The sequence below is a fragment of the Mauremys mutica genome, chromosome 2, assembly GCF_020497125.1.
Source record: "Mauremys mutica isolate MM-2020 ecotype Southern chromosome 2, ASM2049712v1, whole genome shotgun sequence".
In the NCBI taxonomy this organism is placed as follows: Eukaryota; Metazoa; Chordata; order Testudines; family Geoemydidae; genus Mauremys; species Mauremys mutica.
Window position 1 is genome coordinate 144,867,420 of NC_059073.1, and position 19,502 is coordinate 144,886,921.

At 48.7% G+C, this 19,502-nt stretch overlaps 1 protein-coding gene across 5 annotated transcripts; it reads left to right on the forward strand.

The window, feature by feature from the left end:
- The first annotated feature begins 84 nt into the window (after positions 1-84).
- C2H2orf78 (chromosome 2 C2orf78 homolog) lies at positions 85-16,910 on the forward strand. Of its 5 annotated transcripts, XM_045006153.1 has the most exons (4): positions 11,056-11,210; positions 12,097-12,304; positions 12,505-13,299; positions 15,063-16,909. In XM_045006153.1, the coding sequence occupies exons 3-4, from the start codon at positions 12,582-12,584 to the stop codon at positions 16,700-16,702; spliced, it is 2,358 nt and encodes a 785-aa protein (XP_044862088.1). In that variant the 5' UTR covers positions 11,056-11,210; positions 12,097-12,304; positions 12,505-12,581; the 3' UTR covers positions 16,703-16,909. The 5 variants fall into 5 exon arrangements, with proteins under 5 accessions (XP_044862089.1, XP_044862086.1, XP_044862087.1 ...); XM_045006154.1 differs by lacking the exons at positions 11,056-11,210; positions 12,097-12,304 and adding an exon at positions 85-201; XM_045006151.1 differs by lacking the exons at positions 11,056-11,210; positions 12,097-12,304 and adding an exon at positions 230-992 and having other exon boundaries at positions 15,063-16,910.
- Positions 16,911-19,502: the final 2,592 nt, after the last annotated feature.

Below are 19,502 nucleotides of genomic sequence, written 5' to 3' on the forward strand. Positions count from 1 at the left end.
ATGGCAGTTGGGAAACAGCAGTTGCATTCAAAGGGATAGAGAGGAACAGCGGATGGGGGGGTGCCTCAGGCAGAATCTGGGGTGGGGTGCCTCAGGTAGAATCTGGGGCGCAGGAGAAAGGATTCCCATATTGTTTGCCAAGCGTGAGAAATAAATGAGAGCTGACATTATAGCAGTGATTGCAGGGGCCTAAATGTCCTGGTGAGTGCCTGGCCTAAGGGAAATGGGGATGAGTGGGTGAAAGAGACAGGGGAATTTCACCCACTCCCCCATAGAGACAGCTAGAGAGAAGGGATATACCCAGCAGTGATGGGCAGAATAGGGACTGAGGGATTAGTGCAGAGGGAAAGCAGGATTGGTTTTGGAAAAGAAACCTAATAAACCTGGTATCTGGGCATGTTGTGATAGTCAGGTATAGACAGAGCTAGTGGATTGCAGCTTTAAAGCTACATTCCATACCGGGGTGTGTAATACAAAGGAAGGAGATGCTTCTTGCTCTGCTACATGCAGAGAGGGCAAGAGTTTGGCAACAGATGAAAATTCAAGAACCCCTCTATGACCTAGCTCCCAACCTGGTGCTGCTAGTGCATTTAATCTGGGCCACTGATTCCTGCCCTGTAGCAAGGGACTGTCCAGGGGAAATGAGTGGATTAGACAGAACATTAACAGGGAGGGATAAGGAGGTAAAAGTAGTGTGATGTATTGGGTGCCGGAGAAATGGAAGGGAGAGAGCCGATGGGACAATGGGGTGGAGAGAGGGGAGACAGCTAGGATGAGGAGAGGAGGGAAGAGACCATATGGGTTTGGAGATCACCAGGAGAAAGGAGAAGACAAGAGGAAGGACAGAGTGCAGGAGAGGCAAAGAAGGAGACAAAGAGCTCAGGCCCCCAGGCACTACACCTCTTGGCAGACAGAGAGAAGGGATTTACCTTCCAGTAAAGGCGACAAGGGGTGGCAGGAGGTATGGGGAAGCTCCGCTCACCCCAGTCACGGTAAGAAACAAGGGTGCCCATAAGAATGGGGGCTGGTCCAAACACCTCTTATCTACAGGAGAATTCAATTATAGGTCCAACCCTCACATCTAGCCCATCTGACCCAAACCAAAATCCCAGATTGGAGCAGCCCTGAATTTTGGGAAGATTGGGGTATGGAGCTGAGCTGTACAGGCCCAATTCTGCTCTCACCTTGGTGTACATTATGAGTAATATGTGTACAGCACCTAGCACAATGGGGCTCTGATCTCGGTTGGGTCCTGTAGGCATGACTAACACAAATGTTGCTGCTCCAGATTTGCCCTGGGGTATCAGAATAAAGTCCTTTGCCTCAGTGTTAAAGGGAAACAGAGGAAGATAAGAGCATCATTGCAAATTCACCTATGGTTTCTAGCAAAACCCTTCCAGAGGTCAAATGAGCTAGATAACATTGTAACCTTTGTCAGTCAAATTACACAGGAGGACAGTACCTCCATGTAGATGTTAGGCTTGGCTCAGGAAATGTCCCTGGTATATTCATAGATTCATGGAGTTAAAGGCCAGAAGGGTCCTTAGATCATTGGGTCTGACCTACTGTACCACACAGCCCGTTCAGGGTACGTCTACACTACAGGATTATTCCGATTTTACAGAAACCGATTTTGTAAAACAGATTGTATAAAGTCGAGTGCACGCGGCCACACAACGCACATTAATTCGGCAGTGTGCGTCCATGGTCCGAGGCTAGCGTCGATTTCCGGAGCGTTGCACTGTGGGTAGCTATCCCGTAGCTATCCCATAGTTCCTGCAGTCTCCCCCACCCCTTGGACTTCTGGGTTGAGGTACCAGTGCCTGATGGGCAAAAATCATTGTCGCGGGTGATTCTGGGTATAGCCTCACCCCTCCCTCCGTGAAAGCAGCAGACAACTGTTTCGCGCCTTTTTTCCTGGGTGAACTGTGCAGACGCCATAGCACAGCAAGCATGGACCCTGCTCAGCTCAATACCGCAATCTTGGACGTTGTAAACACCTCGCGCATTCTTGTGCAGTCTATGCTGAACCAGAACCTGCAAAGCCAGGCGAGGAGGAGACGGCTACGGCAGCGCGGCGATGAGAGTGATGAGGACATGGACACAGAATTCTCTCAAACCGTGGGCCCCTGTGCTTTGGAGATCCTGATGGTAATGGGGCAGGTTCTAGCCATTGAACGCCGATTTTGGGCCCGGGAAACAAGCACAGACTGGTGGGACCGCATAGTTTTGCAGGTGTGGGACGATTCGCAGTGGCTGCGAAACTTTCGCATACGTAAGGGCACTTTCATGGAACTTTGCGACTTGCTTTCCCCTGCCCTGAAATGCCATAATACCAAGATGAGATCAGCCCTCACAGTGGAGAAGCGAGTGGCAATAGCCCTCTGGAAGCTTGCAACGCCAGACAGCTACCGGTCAGTCGGGAATCAATTTGGAGTTGGAAAATCTACTGTGGGGGCTGCTGTGGTGCAAGTAGCCAAAGCAATCATTAAGCTGCTGCTACGAAAGGTTGTGACTCTGGGAAACGTGCAGGCCATAGTGGATGGCTTTGCTGCAATGGGATTCCCTAACTGTGGGGAGGCGGTAGATGGAACCCATATCCCTATCTTGGCACCGGAGCACCAGGGCACCCAGTACGTAAACCACAAGGGGTACTTTTCCATGGTGCTGCAAGCACTGGTGGATCACAAGGGACGTTTCACCAACATCCACGTGGGATGGCCGGGAAGGGTTCATGACGCTCGCGTCTTCAGAAGCACTGCTCTGTTTAAACGGCTGCAGCAAGGGAATTACTTCCCAGACCAGAAAATAACAGTTGGGGATGTTGAAATGCCTGTCGTTATCCTGGGGGACCCAGCCTACCCCTTGATGCCATGGCTCATGAAGCCATACACAGGCAGCCTGGACAGTGGTCAGGAGCTGTTCAACTACAGGCTGAGCAAGTGCAGAATGGTGGTAGAATGTGCCTTTGGCCGTTTAAAGGCGCGCTGGCGCACATTACTGACTCGCTCAGACCTCAGCCAAACCAATGTCCCCATTGTTATTGCTGCTTGCTGTGTGCTCCACAATCTCTGTGAGAGTAAGGGGGAGACCTTTATGGCGGGGTGGGAGGGTGAGGCAAATCACCTGGCCGCTGATTACGCACAGCCAGACACAAGGGAGATTAGAAGAGCACACCAGGAAGCGGTGCGCATCAGAGAAGCTTTGAAAACCAGTTTCATGACTGGCCAGGGTAGGGTGTGACTGCTGTGTTTGTTTCCCCTTGATGAACCGCCCCCCCCCTTGATTGACTCATTCCCTGTAAGCAACCCACCCTACCCCTTCGATTACAGCTTGCTTAAGGAAATAAAGTCACTATTGTTTAAAAATCATGTATTCTTTATTAATTCATTATAAAAAGAGGAAGAGAACTGAGAAGGTAGCCCGGGTGTGGTTTGGGAGGAGGATAGGAGGGAAGGAAAAGGCCACTAAAAAAATTTCACAGTAATGACAGCCTTTTGGTTGGGCTGTCCACGGGGGTGGAGTGGGCGGGTGCACAGAGCCTCCCCCCACGCGTTCTTACACGTCTGGGTGAGGAGGATGTGGAACATGGTGAGGGGTGAGGGTGGTTATACAGGGGCTGCAGCGGCACTCTGTGATCCTGCTGCCGTTCCTGAAGCTCCACCAGACGCTGGAGCATGTCAGTTTGATCACGCAGCAGCCCCAGAGTTGCATCCCGCCACCGCTGATCTTTGTGCCGCCACCTCTCATCTCGAGCGTCTCTCCTGTCCTCATGTTCGTCCCTCCTATCCTCACGTTGGTCCCTCCTATCCTCACGGTCACTGGCATCTTTTCTGTACTTTGCTACCACATCCTTCCACTCATTCAGATGCGCTTTTTCATTGCGGGTCACTTCCATGATTTTGGAAAACATTTCTTCTCGCGTCTTTTTTTTCCGCCGCCTTATCTGAGATAGCCTTCGGGACGGAGTAGGGATGCTTGAAAAATTTGCAGCTGCATGAGGGAGGGAAAAAAGGGAGAGAAGTATTTAAAAAGATACATTTTACAGAACAATGGTTATACTCTTTCACAGTGAACAGCACTATTCACCTTACATAACACATGTGATTTCACTACAAGGTCGCATTTTGCATCTTAATATTGAGTGCCTGCGGCTCTGGTGTTACAGATCTCACAGACGCAGGTCCGGGCATCAGAATTCAGCTTGCATGCGGCCATGGTAAGCCACTGTCTTTCGGCTTCTGCAGCCTTCATATATACAGTGCTTTACCCCTCTCCCCACCGCATGGCTGGTATCATGAAAGCTCACTGCTAATCACCCCCCCTTGCCCTCCCCACCGCGTGGCTGGTAGCTGGGAAGATCCCTGCTAGCCAAACACAAAAAAGCTCATCGCTATTTCACTCCTCCCCTCCCCCCGCTTGGCTATGTGCAAGGAAGGATTTTTTTTAAGCAGCAGGCCACGAACCCAGTAGGAAAATGGGCATCTCTGTCCCCTTAATTAAATTCCTGATTTTCAACCAGGTTACCCTGAACGATATCACTCTGCTGAGGATAACACAGCGAGATAAAGAACGGATATTTCTTGAATGCCAGCAATCACCGGGACCATACGCAGCTATGCTTTGCCATGCAATGATACCCGATTACTTGCTACATGCATGGCATTGTAAAGTGTCCTACCATGGTGGACGGAACAAGGCTGCCTTGCCCAGAAACCTTCTGCAAAGGCTTTTGGAGTACCTCCAGGAGCGCTTCATGGAGATGTCGCTGGAGGATTTCCGCTCAATCCCTAGACATGTTAACAAACTTTTCTAAGTATCAGAGAGGTAGCCGTGTTAGTCGCCACAGGATTCTTTGCTGCTTTTACAGAACCAGACTAACACGGCTACCTCTCTGATACTTGACACCATGCAAGGCACTGCATTTAGCCGTATGGAGTGGAAATCCATCAACCTCATGAAGAAACTTGCACAAATACAGACGGATATCATCTTCCTTTCCAAATGCAAACGGATGGACATCATACCTAATGGACTAAAGGTAAAAAATCCACTGCTATCTACATACTACACAGACCACAGCGAGAGATTATGCCATACTCTATCAAAGAAACTGAGGAACCACCTGATCAGCATCCTATACAGCAAACAGGAAAACATCAAAAAAGAGCTCTCCAACCTGGAGACTCTCATCTATAACCAAACTTCCATACAAACAGACTTCACTGAAATAAGACAGGAGATCTACATTACTCACTTCACCTCTCTACAAAGGAAAAAGGACTGTAAGCTGTCTAAACTCCTACCTGCCACATGGGGCCACAACCGTAGTACCCCTAACCCACCCAGCAATATCGTCAATCTATCCAACCACACACTCAGCCCAGAAGAACAGTCTGTCCTATCTCGGGGACTCTCCTTCTGCCCTGCCACCCCCACCAACATGATACAGTTCTGTGGCGATCTGGAAGCCTACTTTTGCCGTCTCCGACTCAAAGAATACTTTCAGGACAACACTGAACAGCGCACTGATACACAGTTACCCTCCCACCAACAGCACACGAAGAACTCCACATGGACTCCTCCTGAGGGTCGAAATGACAGTCTGGACCTATACATTGATTGCTTCCGCCGACGTGCACAGGCAGAAATTGTAGAAAAACAACATCGCTTGCCTCACAACCTAAGTCGTGCAGAACGCAATGCCATCCACAGCCTCAGAAACCATCCTGACATTATAATCAAAGAGGCTGATAAAGGAGGTGCTGTTGTCATCATGAACAGGTCTGACTACCAAAAGGAGGCCGCCAGACAACTCTCCAATACCAAATTTTACAGGCTACTTCTCTCAGGGTATGGCTACACTTACGGTTTGCAGCGCTGGTAGTTTGCAGCGCTGGTCATCCAGCTGTGTAGAAGCAGCGCTGGTGTGTGGCCACACTCACAGCTACCAGCGCTGGTGTGTGGCCACATTTGCAGCATTAGCAGCGCTGTTGGGAGTGATGCATTATGGGCAGCTAATCCAGCATTCAAGTGGCCGCAACGTGCTTTTCAAAAGAGGGGGGTGGAGTGGGGTCTAGTGTGACAGGGAGCGGGGGGAGAGAGAGAGAGTGGATTTTTGGAGCCAACACTGTGTGTTTAGCTTCCTGCCTTGAAAAATCAGAACATGTTTCCAACCCCTTAGTCTTAACTCTTAATTGCAAACAGCCTGCAGCCAACACGACTCCCCGCTGTTTCATTCACTCCCTGCCTGCAATCTCATTTGATTGTTTACAGCCAGGTACAGATGATCACAGCAAACAGGAGCTCTGTTTGTTTTTTAGATAAGCAGCAGCGGCAACGGCAACGGAGCTCCGGAGCTCCACGCGGAGCTCGTTCACAACAAAACAAAGAGAGGCTGCATAACAAAACAAAGAGAGTAATTTAGTTAAAAGCATTCTGGGATACATCCTTATACCCTGGAGGCCAATCACAGCGCTGGTGTGTGGCCACACTTGATGACCAGCGCTGCAGCACCAGCGCTGGAATCCTTATTCCCCATGCTGAGTGAGGTGTACGGCCAGCGCTGCAGCCAGGGAGTTGCAGCACTGGAAGTGCCCTGCAGGTGTGGCCACTTACTAATTGCAGCGCTGGTGGAGGCTTTCCAGCGCTGCAAATCGCCAGTGTAGCCATACCCTCAGATCCCACTGAGGAATACACTAAGAAACTGCACCATCTACTCAGGACACTCCCTACACTAACACCAGAACAAATCAACATACCCTTAGAGCCCCGACCAGGGTTATTCTATCTACTACCCAAGATCCACAAACCCGGAAATCCTGGACACCCCATCATCTCGGGCATTGGAACTCTCACTGAAGGACTGTCTGGATATGTGGACTCTCTGCTCAGACCCTACGCCACCAGCACTCCCAGCTATCTCCGTGACACTACTGATTTCCTGAGGAAACTACAATGCATTGGTGACCTTCCAGAAAACACCATCCTAGCCACCATACCTGCACATCCACCAATGTAATATATGCCATCATATGCCAGCAATGCCCTTCTGCTATGTACATCGGCCAAACTGGACAGTCTCTAAGGAAAAGGATAAATGGACACAAATCAGATATTAGGAATGGCAATATACAAAAACCTGTAGGAGAACACTTCAACCTCCCTGGCCACACAATAGCAGATCTTAAGGTGGCCATCCTCCAGCAAAAAAACTTTAGGACCAGACTTCTAAGAGAAACTGCTGAGCTTCAGTTCATTTGCAAATTTGACACCATCAGTTTAGGATTAAACAAAGACTGTGAATGGCTTGCCAACTACAGAACCAGTTTCTCCTCCCTTGGTTTTCACACCTCAGCTGCTAGAACAGGGCCTCATCCTCCCTGATTGATCTAACCTCGTGATCTCTAGCTTGCTTCTTGCTTGCTTATATTTACCTGCCCCTGGAAATTTCCACTCTTGCATCCGACGAAGTGGGCATTCACCCACAAAAGCTCATGCTGCAAAACGTCTGTTAGTCTATAAGGTGCCACAGGATTCTTTGAAACTTTTCTAAGTAACTTTACTGGCTGCAAATGCATCCCAAGTCCTCAGGGCAAATCAATCATTAAAAAATGCTTGCTTTTAAACCATGTTTTATATTTACAAAGGTACACTCACCAGAGGTCCCTTCCATGGCTTCATTGTCTGGGATAGTGGCTTAGGAGGGCTGGGAGGGTAATTCCGTCTGGGTCAGAAAAAGCTCCTGGCTGTTGGGGCTAACAGAGTGCTGTGTGCTCTCTTTGCAAGCTCGTCCTCCTCTTCTTCATCGTCATCTTCCCCGTCCACATAATCCTCAGCCATGGCAGAGATTACAACCCCCACCTCGGAATCCACGGACAGGGGTGAGGTAGTTGTGGCGCAGCCCCCTAAAATTGCATGCAGCTCAGCGTAGAAGCGGCATGTTTTTGGCCCTGCACCGGGCCTTCCATTTGCTTCTTTGGTTTTCTGGTAGGCTTGTCTGAGCTCCTTAACTTTCACTCTGCACTGCAGTGAGTCCCTGCTGTGGCCTTTTTCCATCATAGCCTTGGAAATTCTTTCAAATACTTTTTCATTTCGTCTTTTGGAACACAGTTCTGTTAGCACTGAATCCTCTCCCCATATAGCGATCAGATCCAGTACCTCCCGTGCAGTCCATGCTGGAGCTCTTTTTCGATTCTCAGGAGATTGCATTGTTACCTGTGCAGATGAGCTGTGCGTGGTCACCTGTGCTGATGAGCTCTCCATGCTGGGCAAGCAGGAAATGAATTTCAAAAGTTCGCAGGGCTTTTCCTGTGTACCTGGCCAGTGCATCCGAGTTCAGATTGCTGTCCAGAGTGGTCACAGTGGTGCACTGTGGGATACCACCCGGAGGCCAATACCGTCGATTTGCCGCCACACTAACCCTAATCCGATATGGTAATACCGATATTAGCGCTACTCCTCTCGTCGGGGAGGAGTACAGAAACCGGTTTAAAGAGCCCTTTATATTGATATAAAGGGCCTCTTAGTGTGGACGGGTGGGGCGTTAAATCGGTTTAACGCTCCTAAAATCGGTTTAAACGCGTAGTGTAGACCAGGCCTCTGTTTCACCCAGTTACCCCTGTACTGAGCCTAATAACTTCTGTTTGGCTAATACGTTTCTTCCAGAAAGGCATCCAGTCTGGATCTGAAGACATCAGGAGATGGAGAATCCACCACTTCCCTATGTAGTTTATTCCAGTGATTAGCCATCCTCACTGTTAAAAAAAATTGTGCTTTATTTCACCTTTGAATTTGTCTGGCTTCAAATTCCAGCCATTGGGTCTTGTTCTGCCTTTCTCTGCTAAATTAAAGAGCCCTTTATTACCTGCTATTTTCTTCCCATGAAGGTAGGGTGACCAGACAGCAAATGTGAAAAATCGGGACAAGGGGTGGGGGGTAATAGGAGCCTAAATAAGAAAAAAGACCCAAAAATCAGGACTGTCTCTATAAAATCAGAACATCTGGTCACCCTACATGAAGGTGTTTATACACTGTAAGCAAGTCACCTCTCACTCTTCATCTTGATAAACACTTTAAGTCTCTCACTCTCAGGCATTTTCTCCATCCTTCAGATCACTTCTGCACCCTCTCTAGCTTTTTCACATCCTTTTAAAATATGTGGACATCAGAAGTGTAGCAGCGTTCCAGTATCAGTCTCCCCAATGCCATATACCAGGGGTAGGCAACCTATGGCACGTGTGCCGAAGGCAGCACACGAGCTGATTTTCAGTGGCACTCACACTGCCTGGGTCCTGGCCACCGGTCCGGGGGGCTATTCATTTTAATGTAATTTTAAATGAAGCTTCTTAACCATTTTTAAAACCTTATTTACTTTACATACAAAAATAGTTTAGTTATATATTATAGACTTATAGAAAGAGACCTTCTAAAAACATTAAAATGTATTACCGGCACGCAAAACCTTAAATTAGAGCGAATAAATGAAAACTCGGCACACCACTTCTGAAAGGTTGCCGACCCCTGCCATATACAGTGGTAAAACCACCTCCCTACTCCTTCTGCCTATTCCCCTGTTTATACATCCAAGGATCGCATTAGCCCTTTTTGCCAAAGCATCACACTGAAAGCTCATGTTAAGTTGCTGGTCCACTGTGACTCTTAAATCCTTGTCAGAGTCACTGCTTTCCAGGACACAGTGTCCCATCCCCCGTCCTCCTGCAATTCTGTAGGTACAGCCTGCCTTCCTTGTGCTTAGATGATAACTTTGCATTTGGCTGCATGCATTAAAATGCATTTTGGTGAATGGGATCAGCTTACCAAGCGGTACAATCACTCTGTCTAACTGCCCTGCCTTGTTTTCATCATTGTTCACCACTCAGCCAATCATCCGCCCATTTTTTCAGCCGGGATTTTATATTTACTTCCAGATCATTGATGAAAAAGTTGAATGGGAGAAGGGAGATGAGGTATTTGCCAACGTGTTCAAATTCAGAAGCCTGAAGTTAGGCACCTGAAGAGAACCTGTCCAATGTTCTGATTAGCTGAGAATTCACAGCAACCATTGAAATCGCTGGGCGTTCAGTCAGGGTGGCCAGGAGTCTTTTAGTTTGATCATGAGTCTTGCAATATTGTGGTATATTTTTTAAAGCAATAGAATCTGGTGTGAATACAACAGAATCTCAGCTTTTGTTTGATAGGAAAAGTAAGATTCTAGTCCTCGTGGTTACAGGGAAAAGCTTAAAACCATGAAACCAAATGCTTCAAAAGCCGGATGGTAAATGAAAAAGACTCTCAATTGAAGACAATGGGAATGGGACCAGGATTTAATTCCAACTGTATTATTTGTTAAATCTCTTGATTTTTAAGCCAGTCCAGTGATTTTTGTGTGTGTGTGTGTGGGTGGCTGATTCATGATTTTTGGATGCTTCAGGTTGGCAATACTGCTTGAAATTGATACTATAGGTTTATCTACGCTGCAGCTGGGAGGCGTAGTTGCCTCCTGTGTAGACATACCCGAGACAATTTTGACTGAGCTAGAGCAAAGCTGGCTTGGATAACAATAGCAGTGAAGCCATGGCAGCATGGAGGGTGGCCGCTCAAATATGGACTCAGGGTCCTGGGTAGGCAGATCTTGATCAAATCTAGCTACACATGCTGCAACCAGGCCTCTTGATTGCAGTGTAGAGGTACCCTCAAAATCAGGGCTGACTTTTGAAAATTTGGGCCGCATCCTCTCAACCTCAGTTTTCCCAACTGTACATGGGGGATGGTGTCACCAATGCCAAGGACAGCTGTGAGGAGTCATTCATTGATGTTTGTATAGTGCAATGAGGTTGAGTTATCCCACCTATGGTCTCGCTGAGGCTTTACCCCATGGCCGGATCATTTTCCTTCTTTGCTAATTCACTATTGCCTTCTTGGTGGCAACCCTGACACCCCTTTCCCCAATAAACTGCCCCCACGTTATGACCTCATCTTTCATCGTAAGATTCTCTGCCCTTCCCCTCCCCTCACAATCTTCAATGACATGTTAGAATCTTCAGGGTTACCGTGGGGCTTACCACTAAACAAATTTGTATCCTCACAATGTAACAGAGCATTCTCTACCGGAAGGGTGCTCTGGTTAACTGCGGGGGGGGGGAGAGTTGGTCCCTCCAAGGAACATTGAAATAGATACAGCGTTAATCATTTCCCCTCAGTCATGGCAGGTAGGGGATAGATATTGTCCAGAGGGCCAGATTGGGTCCCCATGATTCATAGGTAGAGGGGAGTATTTGTAGGCACAGTTCCCTCATGCCCATGTGGAAGGGCCAAGCTGCTTCCACAGCAGTACCACTCTCCCTTCTCCAAGCTGGACAGGTCAAGCTAGGCATGGAGCTAGGAAGACCATGTTGGGGAACTTGTGACACGCTGGGGGTTCTGGACAAGTGATAGCAATAGATGGTGGGGATGAGGAGAAGAGAGCACCTGGGGTACCAAAGATACAGGATATGTTTACTTAGAGTTTTCATGTAATCGGCTTACAAAAGAGATGGGTGTGGGGAGTGGGGCTGGTGGGAGGCAGCCACTTACCAGGAATGGGTTGTCGGTCTCAAGCGTAAGAGACACAGAAAACTTGAAAGGTCTTCATTTAAAAACGAAGGCACTAACCATAGTTCCAGCAAACAAAAGGAAGTTCTTCTTCACACAATGCATACTCAACCTGTGGAACTTCCTGCCAGAGGATGTTGTGCCAAGACTATAACAGGGTTCAAAAAAGAACTAGATAAATTCATGGAGGATAGGTTCATCAATGGCTATTAGCCAGGAGGGGCAGGGATGGTGTCCCCAGCCTCTGTTTACCAGAAGCTGGGAATGGACGACAGGGGTTGGATCACTTGATGATTCCCTGTTCTGTTCATTCCCTCTGGGGCACCTGGCATTGGCCACTGTCGGAAGACAGGATACTGGGCTAGATGGACCTTTGGTCTGACCCAGTGTGGCCGTTCTTATGTTCTTATGTCCCTGCTCCTGAGTCACTCTGGCATTGTGAAAGCAGAGGCAATCTCAATTTCCTGTTTATAATTGTTTTTCTCTCCTCTATTGCGGCACGAGAGACCCACACAGACAACACTAGGGGACCCTTAACTGACTGTGCAGGGAAACTGCAACATGGACACAAAATTCTCTCCTGAGATATAAAAATCTTGACAAACCATTTTATGACAACAGTGGGAGCCCAATTGAGCTCTCAGTTACACCCATGTAAATCCGCGGTGACTTCACTGACTTTGGTGAGAGAGAGAAGCCCCGGGCTAGTCTGGTGAGTGGATGGATGGGCCGAACAAGCTTCCCATCCCCGGGATTTAATAGCAGGTTGGGCTGTAGGTTTGCGGTAGCTACTGCTGGGTCTCCAGTTCTCAAGGCAGAGTTTGGGGTCATTTTCCAGTCCTTTATCTAAGGCTGGTGGTTGCTATGGGAGCTTGGGAGATGTTAGGTTCATCTGTTTGTTTTTCTGTGCAGACAACTACAACTCTCTATCCTCAGAAGACCCAGACCCTGATCATCTGAGCTTCCCTGAAGTGACTGACAGTCTTTCAATGGGAGGAGGACTTCATAATTTCTCCAGGCCATCTGTACCAGCTGCCGGCTCAGCTTGGCTTGTACCTTCCGGCTCAAGCCAGCCCATTCAAGCTAATCCAGGAAACACCAATGCTTTTATATATCAGCCTTCAGAAACAGGCCTATGGCCAGAGATACGTGGCACGGGGGCACAGATACAGGTCTCCAGTTCAGCTGCTCCGTACCCCACCGTCTATGAATGGGGAGTGAAGGGTCATTCCTATGGAGCTGCAGCGATCTCTGCACACTTCCCTGTAACGCTCGTAGCCCAGGAAGTGCCCAGCCCTGCTCCCTCTGCACCACCTCCGTTTAACAACGCCAGCAGAGTCAACCCCATGGGCCACCTGTACGGGTGTATTCAGCCTTCCGCAAATGCCCGCCTCATGCAGATTCAGCCCCCGACTACATCAGTGCAGGCTCATCAAAGCCAAGGCCATGGCCAGCAAGTTCCTTTGCAGGACTGGAGAGGAGCCTACCTTTACAACCGTGACATGAGGAGTCAGGAGTCAGGAGAGATGGGCTCCATTGTGCAAAGAGGCAGGGTCATTAAAGTGCCAGCCAACACCCAGAGTGAAATGGTTCTGGTCTTGAAAGCCATCCAGCCAATGGGCACCCACCCTTCCTCTTCGGCCAGTTTGTACTATCCAGTTTCAGCCCAGCCCAGGGATTCCCAGGCCATCGATCCAGGGTTCAAAGGTGAGCAGTGAGCTGATTAAAGGAATATTCAGTTGCCCATTCTGTCTATGTCCCTGTCTTTGGTATATGCACAATGCACATTACTTATCAAAGTATCTAAGCACAGCAGGTGAGTTGGGTTAAAACCTTCATCTAAGGTGTAGGGAGAATAGACCATTTGCTGGTAGGACTCATGATGAAGTAATTAAGGGAGGGTCTAATCTAAAGCATACTGAAGTCAAGGGGAGTCTTTCCATGGGCTCAGAAAGGCTTTGGATTAGGCCATTAATGAATCCATGGGCAGAGTATTAATAGTCAAACTAAGAGGTTCTTTGGGAGTACTTATAATGGGAGACCTTGTCTGCTAATATAACGTACTTTCTTATTCTGGGATGATGCCCCCAGCCCATGTTGCTGGGTGGTGAATCTTTCATACCTCAATTGCTCCATTGTCTTGAGACCTGAACTAAAGGTTGTTGAATTTACTGGGAGATTTTCCATTGACTTCCTTGGGCTTTGGATCAGGTCCTGAGCGATTAGAGGTGAAGATGGAGGATCCATTCAGATGGGGCTGGGAACTGTGTTCCCTGAATAATTTTTAAGCCTGGTTTTAAAATGATTAAGGATAATTCAGGCTGGAAAGATAGGTTGGCTGGACAATGGATATGGGGCCAGACTCTTCCGAAGCTGAGGATGTCTCAGGCAATTGGACTTGAAAATGGTTTCTACATATAGTTTGGCTTCGCTCACGCTATGTTTGAAATGAATCAGGCTCAAATGCCCTGAGCTGACAGTGCATAAAGGGAGTTTATAATGGCAGGAAGAGAAACCCTTCTGCTTCCTGACCAAGTAGATAGTTGCTGACAACATTAGAGACAGAACTCAGATCCTCCTACTCTTATGGACATCCACTGTTAGAGCAAATTTCTACTAGCCGTTAGCGGTATGGGGGCCTATGACACACATTTCAGCCATTCTGAGTATATCCACCAGAGGGCACTAGCCAGCTCATTGTAATACTGTCATAAATTGAGCCAGGTGAAATTTTTTGGTTGAACATTTTTGGACAAAAATGCAAATTTAGGGCAAACAAAATAACTAATGAATTCATGTCCAATTTGCCAAATTGTTTCACCTGGGAAAAAAAATTCAGAATGAATGAAATGTTTCATTTTGAAGTTTTGGAAACATTTCATTTTTTCTCTTCCAAATGACATTTCATCTCAAAATAGCCTTCATTTTTGGATGAAAAAAAATGGGTTAAAAAAAAATCAGAAATGAAAAGAATGTTTTTTCCATGGTTTTTGGTTCGGCCAATGAACTGGAAAAAAAATTGCGAATTCGGACAGCTTTCATCATCAAGCACTAAACTGTGGTAACGGAGGTGTGGCAACATTCCAGTTTGCTAATACGTATTCAGTAATGGGCAACAGATAGCTGGATCTTGTTATTATGGATATGCTAATTCTGCCACAGAGTTCACTATTGTAGAGCCACTCCTTACTGAGCTCTACTCCCCCAGACTATTGATATTATAACAAAGTACAACTCTGAAACCAAATACAATAACACAACAATGAACCTATAGGTTGATCCAGTGCTTGAGTCTAACTGAAGCCCCACAGTGAGACTTTAGTGGCCCACAAACCTTATGCTGCCCCTCTGCACAGGGTGGAATTTCACCCTTAGTACAGTGTGTTGGACGCTGTTGTCGCCCTGCCGGGCCCAAACACAACAGCTTCTGCTTCACGTGTCACTGACTTTTCCTGATTCTTTCCTTTCAGGGGCGGACCCCTTGCCTGGAACGCTGCATGAGCCCAGGACCTTCTGCCTACAATCAGGCTCAGCTCCGCAAGGAGGCGGAGTGAAAACAGTCAGCCCAGAGATGCTTCCTGAGGCCCTGGATGGGTCTCAAATGCCTCAGGGATCACAAGGGCCACCACTGTTCCCCTTAGAAATCCCTGATATTAACCAGCTAATGGCCTGCATTGAGTCTGTTCAGGCAACTAGCTCCTTGTCACACAGCGACAGGCTCGTTGGTCCCAGGCAGGTGACAGGAGGTGATTCCCTCCAACAGATGCCTCTAGGGAAACACATTTCTCAGGAGAGTGTTGGGGAAAAGAATATCATCAAACCTCCACTCGCTACTGAATCCCAGGACGGAGCCTCATGTCCCGCACCTGGGAAGGGCAAATCACCCAGGAAAGCTTCAAAGCAGGCAGAACCCTCGGCACTTCCTGCCACTGTGCCCCCAGTGGGGTCTGACAAGCCTTCTGCTGAGCGTGGACTCAGACTCGCTGATCCCCAGAAATTAGGAGCAAATCTTTCTGAGATGCCAACAGCTACTGAACCAGCTCAGCCCTCTGAAGAGGACCAAACAACGGGCACTAAAAGGCTCGGAGATGAGAAGGAGACAGCATCAGGGGATCATCTCCCTGAAGATCCATGGGAAGGGAATCTGGAGAACCGTCACCCTGCTGAGAACACCACTGACACCAGAAGTGTAACCACCTTAGGGGACGGACGAGAGAGTCCATGCGCTGACTCGAAACAGAGGACAACTGACCTCAATAGGCAGCCTCCGAGGAAACCGGTGGACCAGGCAGATGTTTCTAAGACTGAAGAGCGGCAGCACAAAAGACTAAGTAGCTCAGGGAATGATAAGGGGAAAAGTACAAATCAAGGCAGAGGAAAATTAAAACCGGAGGATAAACAACCTGGAAGTCAAGAGGGTGGGAAAATCTTCCAGCCAGAACGAGAGCCTTTTAAAATGCCCCGGAGCCACCTGGGGCTACACATGCTGGAGTCTATCCAGGTTTTCCACCCGTTGGGAAAGAAACTGATTCCACTGGGCCCTGCTCGAGGAGCTCCAGCTCTGCAGTCCAACAAGGCTGAAGGAAGCTCTTCCAGTGTCTGGCCAAAGCCACTGCTGGGTCTCAAGAGAGCCCTGGGGCCTCCTGAGGACCCAAAATCAACCTGTGGTGGTAGGAGGGATGGACAATGGGAAGTCACTGGCAAACTCTGTCGTGCCCCAGGAAATACAAGGCCAGTTTCCTTAGCATCACCTAGACGTGTCGCTCTGAAGCAGGGCAGCAGCCGAGCGCCTCCCACCAAGCCCTCCTTTGGGAAGGACCTGCCTCCGCCCCACGAGCGCACTCCGCTTCCTTCTCTCACCTCCACGCCTGCCTGGCGTCCCGGAGGGGGATCCCAGCCCACTCCTGCCAGTCTGAAGAGCCGGCCCCTCCAGGAGCTGGAAGTGTCGCTGCCCATCCCCCCGGAGCAGAGAGGGGAGCGGGATGCGATGAAGAGGAGAGCGCAGAAGGAGAGGGAGCTCGCTGCCCAGTACACGGCCCTGGGAAAGAGACAATTTTTTGTGGAAAGAGAGAGAGACCTGACGATAGCGGAGGAGTTTGGCTACATTTGACCTCTGTATATAGCGCTGCGATTTCCCCTTCTGCTAGCCATACCGACCAGACCCCTCTTCAGTTGTTGCCCACTCTCATCTTGGCCTTGAATTCTCTATAGGGAGAGCGGAAGATACGGCCATAGCCATGGAGTTCGGGTGTCTGTAGCGTCCCGATCTCTTCTGTGAGCTGGAAGCCATTTCTTTGCAGTGTATATTTCTATTTATTCATAGTCCTGTATTAAAATTCTAGGTCATTCTTGTTTCTCTGTCTACAGTTCAGTCAGATGGAAATTTCACATTTTCGGACACATTTTAAACACAGGTCTGCCCCACATAATTCATGGGCACCTTATGGGTGAATCCACCTCTGTGCAAAGAGTCAGCCCAAGGCCCAGGCTCCACTTTAGTTCTATGGAAGCTCTCCTGATAGAAATAAAGTGGTGCCTGGGCCACTGTTTAAACATTCAAGCCCCTGATTCTCTTCTCATTTCCACTAATTTTACACCAATGTAACTATTGACTTGAGTGGGGATACTCCTGATTTACACCAATGTAGGGGAGAGAAGAATCAGACCACCAAGGGTTAAGAGAGTGACCCCCCCCCACCACACACACACACACTGAAATCAATACCAAGACCCCAATTGACTCAGATGGTGCAGGAATTCATCCTGACACAGAGATGCAAAGCTCATTTGCAAAGCTCATCAGTTTCCAGACACCACCTTGCCTTGCACCAAATTAAAACTGACCAAAGGCCTGATTCTGATCTCCCTGACGTTGTCTTTATTTTGCAGTTACTCATGATTTGCACCAGTGTAAATGAGAGAGAAATAAGCCCACTGGAAGAACTCAATGCGGCTGCACTGATATAAAAGCTGAGCGAGGTCAGAATCCCGTCCAGTGGGATTTCTGCTGAGTAAAGAGTGCGGGATTGATCCCATAATGCTGCTGTATTTTTTCTGCTTCTCCAACTACAAAGTTGCATGATCATTTGGCTTCTAACAGTTGTTATATAGCCACTCAGTTTAACTGCCGGACATTTAAAATGTAGTTGTCATGGTTATAGGGCCAGCTGCACCATTGTCCCCTTTCTTGGTCTCTCTGCGGGTCCATCCACCTACACTGCAGCTGGGCAGTGCAAATGGCAGCTTGTGTAGATGTACACACGTCAGCTGTACCCTAAAAACAGACATGAGGCTGCAGCGGTCAGGGCTGTGCAAGCGATTGCCCGCCCAGGGGGGTCAGGCGGTCTGCAGCCTGCTCTGCTGCGTCCTCACTGCTATTTTTAGCGAGCTCACGAGATTAAAGCAAGTGCAGGTACATCTACATGAACTACAATAGCACCCCAGCTGCAGTGTAGATGTACCCAGTGCGTGCCCTCCTCAGGTATCCAGGGGCGGCTCCAGGACCCAGCACGCCAAACGCATGCTTGGGTGGCAAGCCGCGGGGGGCACTCTGCCGGTGCTGCGAGGGCGGGAGGCAGGCTGCCCTCCTCGGCTTGCCTGCGGAGGGTCCGCTAGTCCCACGGCTTCGGAGGACCTCCCTGCCTGCCGTGCTTGGGGCGGCAAAATTCCTAGAGCCGCCCCTGCAGGTGTTGCCCCCTGGGCCTTCACCCCTCTACAGGTGGAATCCCACGATTTTCCCTCTCTTAGGTCCTAGGGTACAGGACCCTGTTTATCAACCAGGCTTACCCTGCAGGATTTGGATAACTGCAGTTCTTACCTTCACGAGCTTCTGGCCAGCAGTGACTATCGTGACCAGGCAGCCTTCTTAAAATAAAGGATTGTTTAATCTTAACAGCAGGAAGAAAGCATAGCATAAGAGAAAAGAATTTTTAAAACAACATCAAGTTTACATGCATGTCTATCTGGGGTTCCAGACAGGCCTAACTTACCCCAGGACCTCAGTCTGTTCCCCTTAGCTCTCTCTGCCCCTGTCCTCGAGGGCTGGTCTTTAGCTCCAGCCCGAGTTCTTTGCTTCCTCAGCTCACACCCTTGGACATGCTGCCCCAAGCCAGTCTGGTGAGCTCCCGGGCATCCAAAGTGAACAGCTCTTGCATTGTCTCTTGAGGGTTTGCTGGGAAGCGTCTGTCTCGTTCCACCTCCCACCCTTCCTGGGTGCATTGCCTGACCATCCTGCTATTGAATTCCCTCCATATAAGAATATACTAGACATCCCACTAATCCCGGGCAAGATACAGTAAACCTCCCCTTACGACAGTCAGATAAATATAGAGAACATTAGTATTCATAAATTATTACAGGTAGCTCCACATTTGTCACAGTAGTGACTCATTGGACACTGACAGAATAAAAGACTTTCCTATCATTAATTATTTTTAATATTAATAGGGAGTTGCATACTTTGTTGCTTACGTAGACCGAGCTGTACACCCAGCCAGACCCCTCACACCCACTATGGCCAGCACCCTCCCCCAGGGATGAGGTTGGGGGGTAGGTAGAGTGAGGGCATGGGTCCTGTCTGGGGGGCTGGCCAGAGAAGGTGTGAGATGCTTCCAGCAGCCTCATTTCCATTAAAAACAGGCCCATACCATGCCCATTTGGTGCTGTGGGCAGAGGAAGCTCTTGCCACCCAAACTCAAATACCCAACCCCTAACCCTAACCTAGACCTAAGCCTGAGATCATTGCCTGACCCCTGCATCCAGAGCCTTATAATTACAACACTTAGATTAGTGGAAATCAGGCCTTCCTGCTTCTTTGATTTTCACCAAAATCAACAGGGTTTGGCCCATTGAGACCAAGCACAGTCCTTAACATTTTGGAATTGCTCAGATGCAGTTTTCAAGTTTTCGGG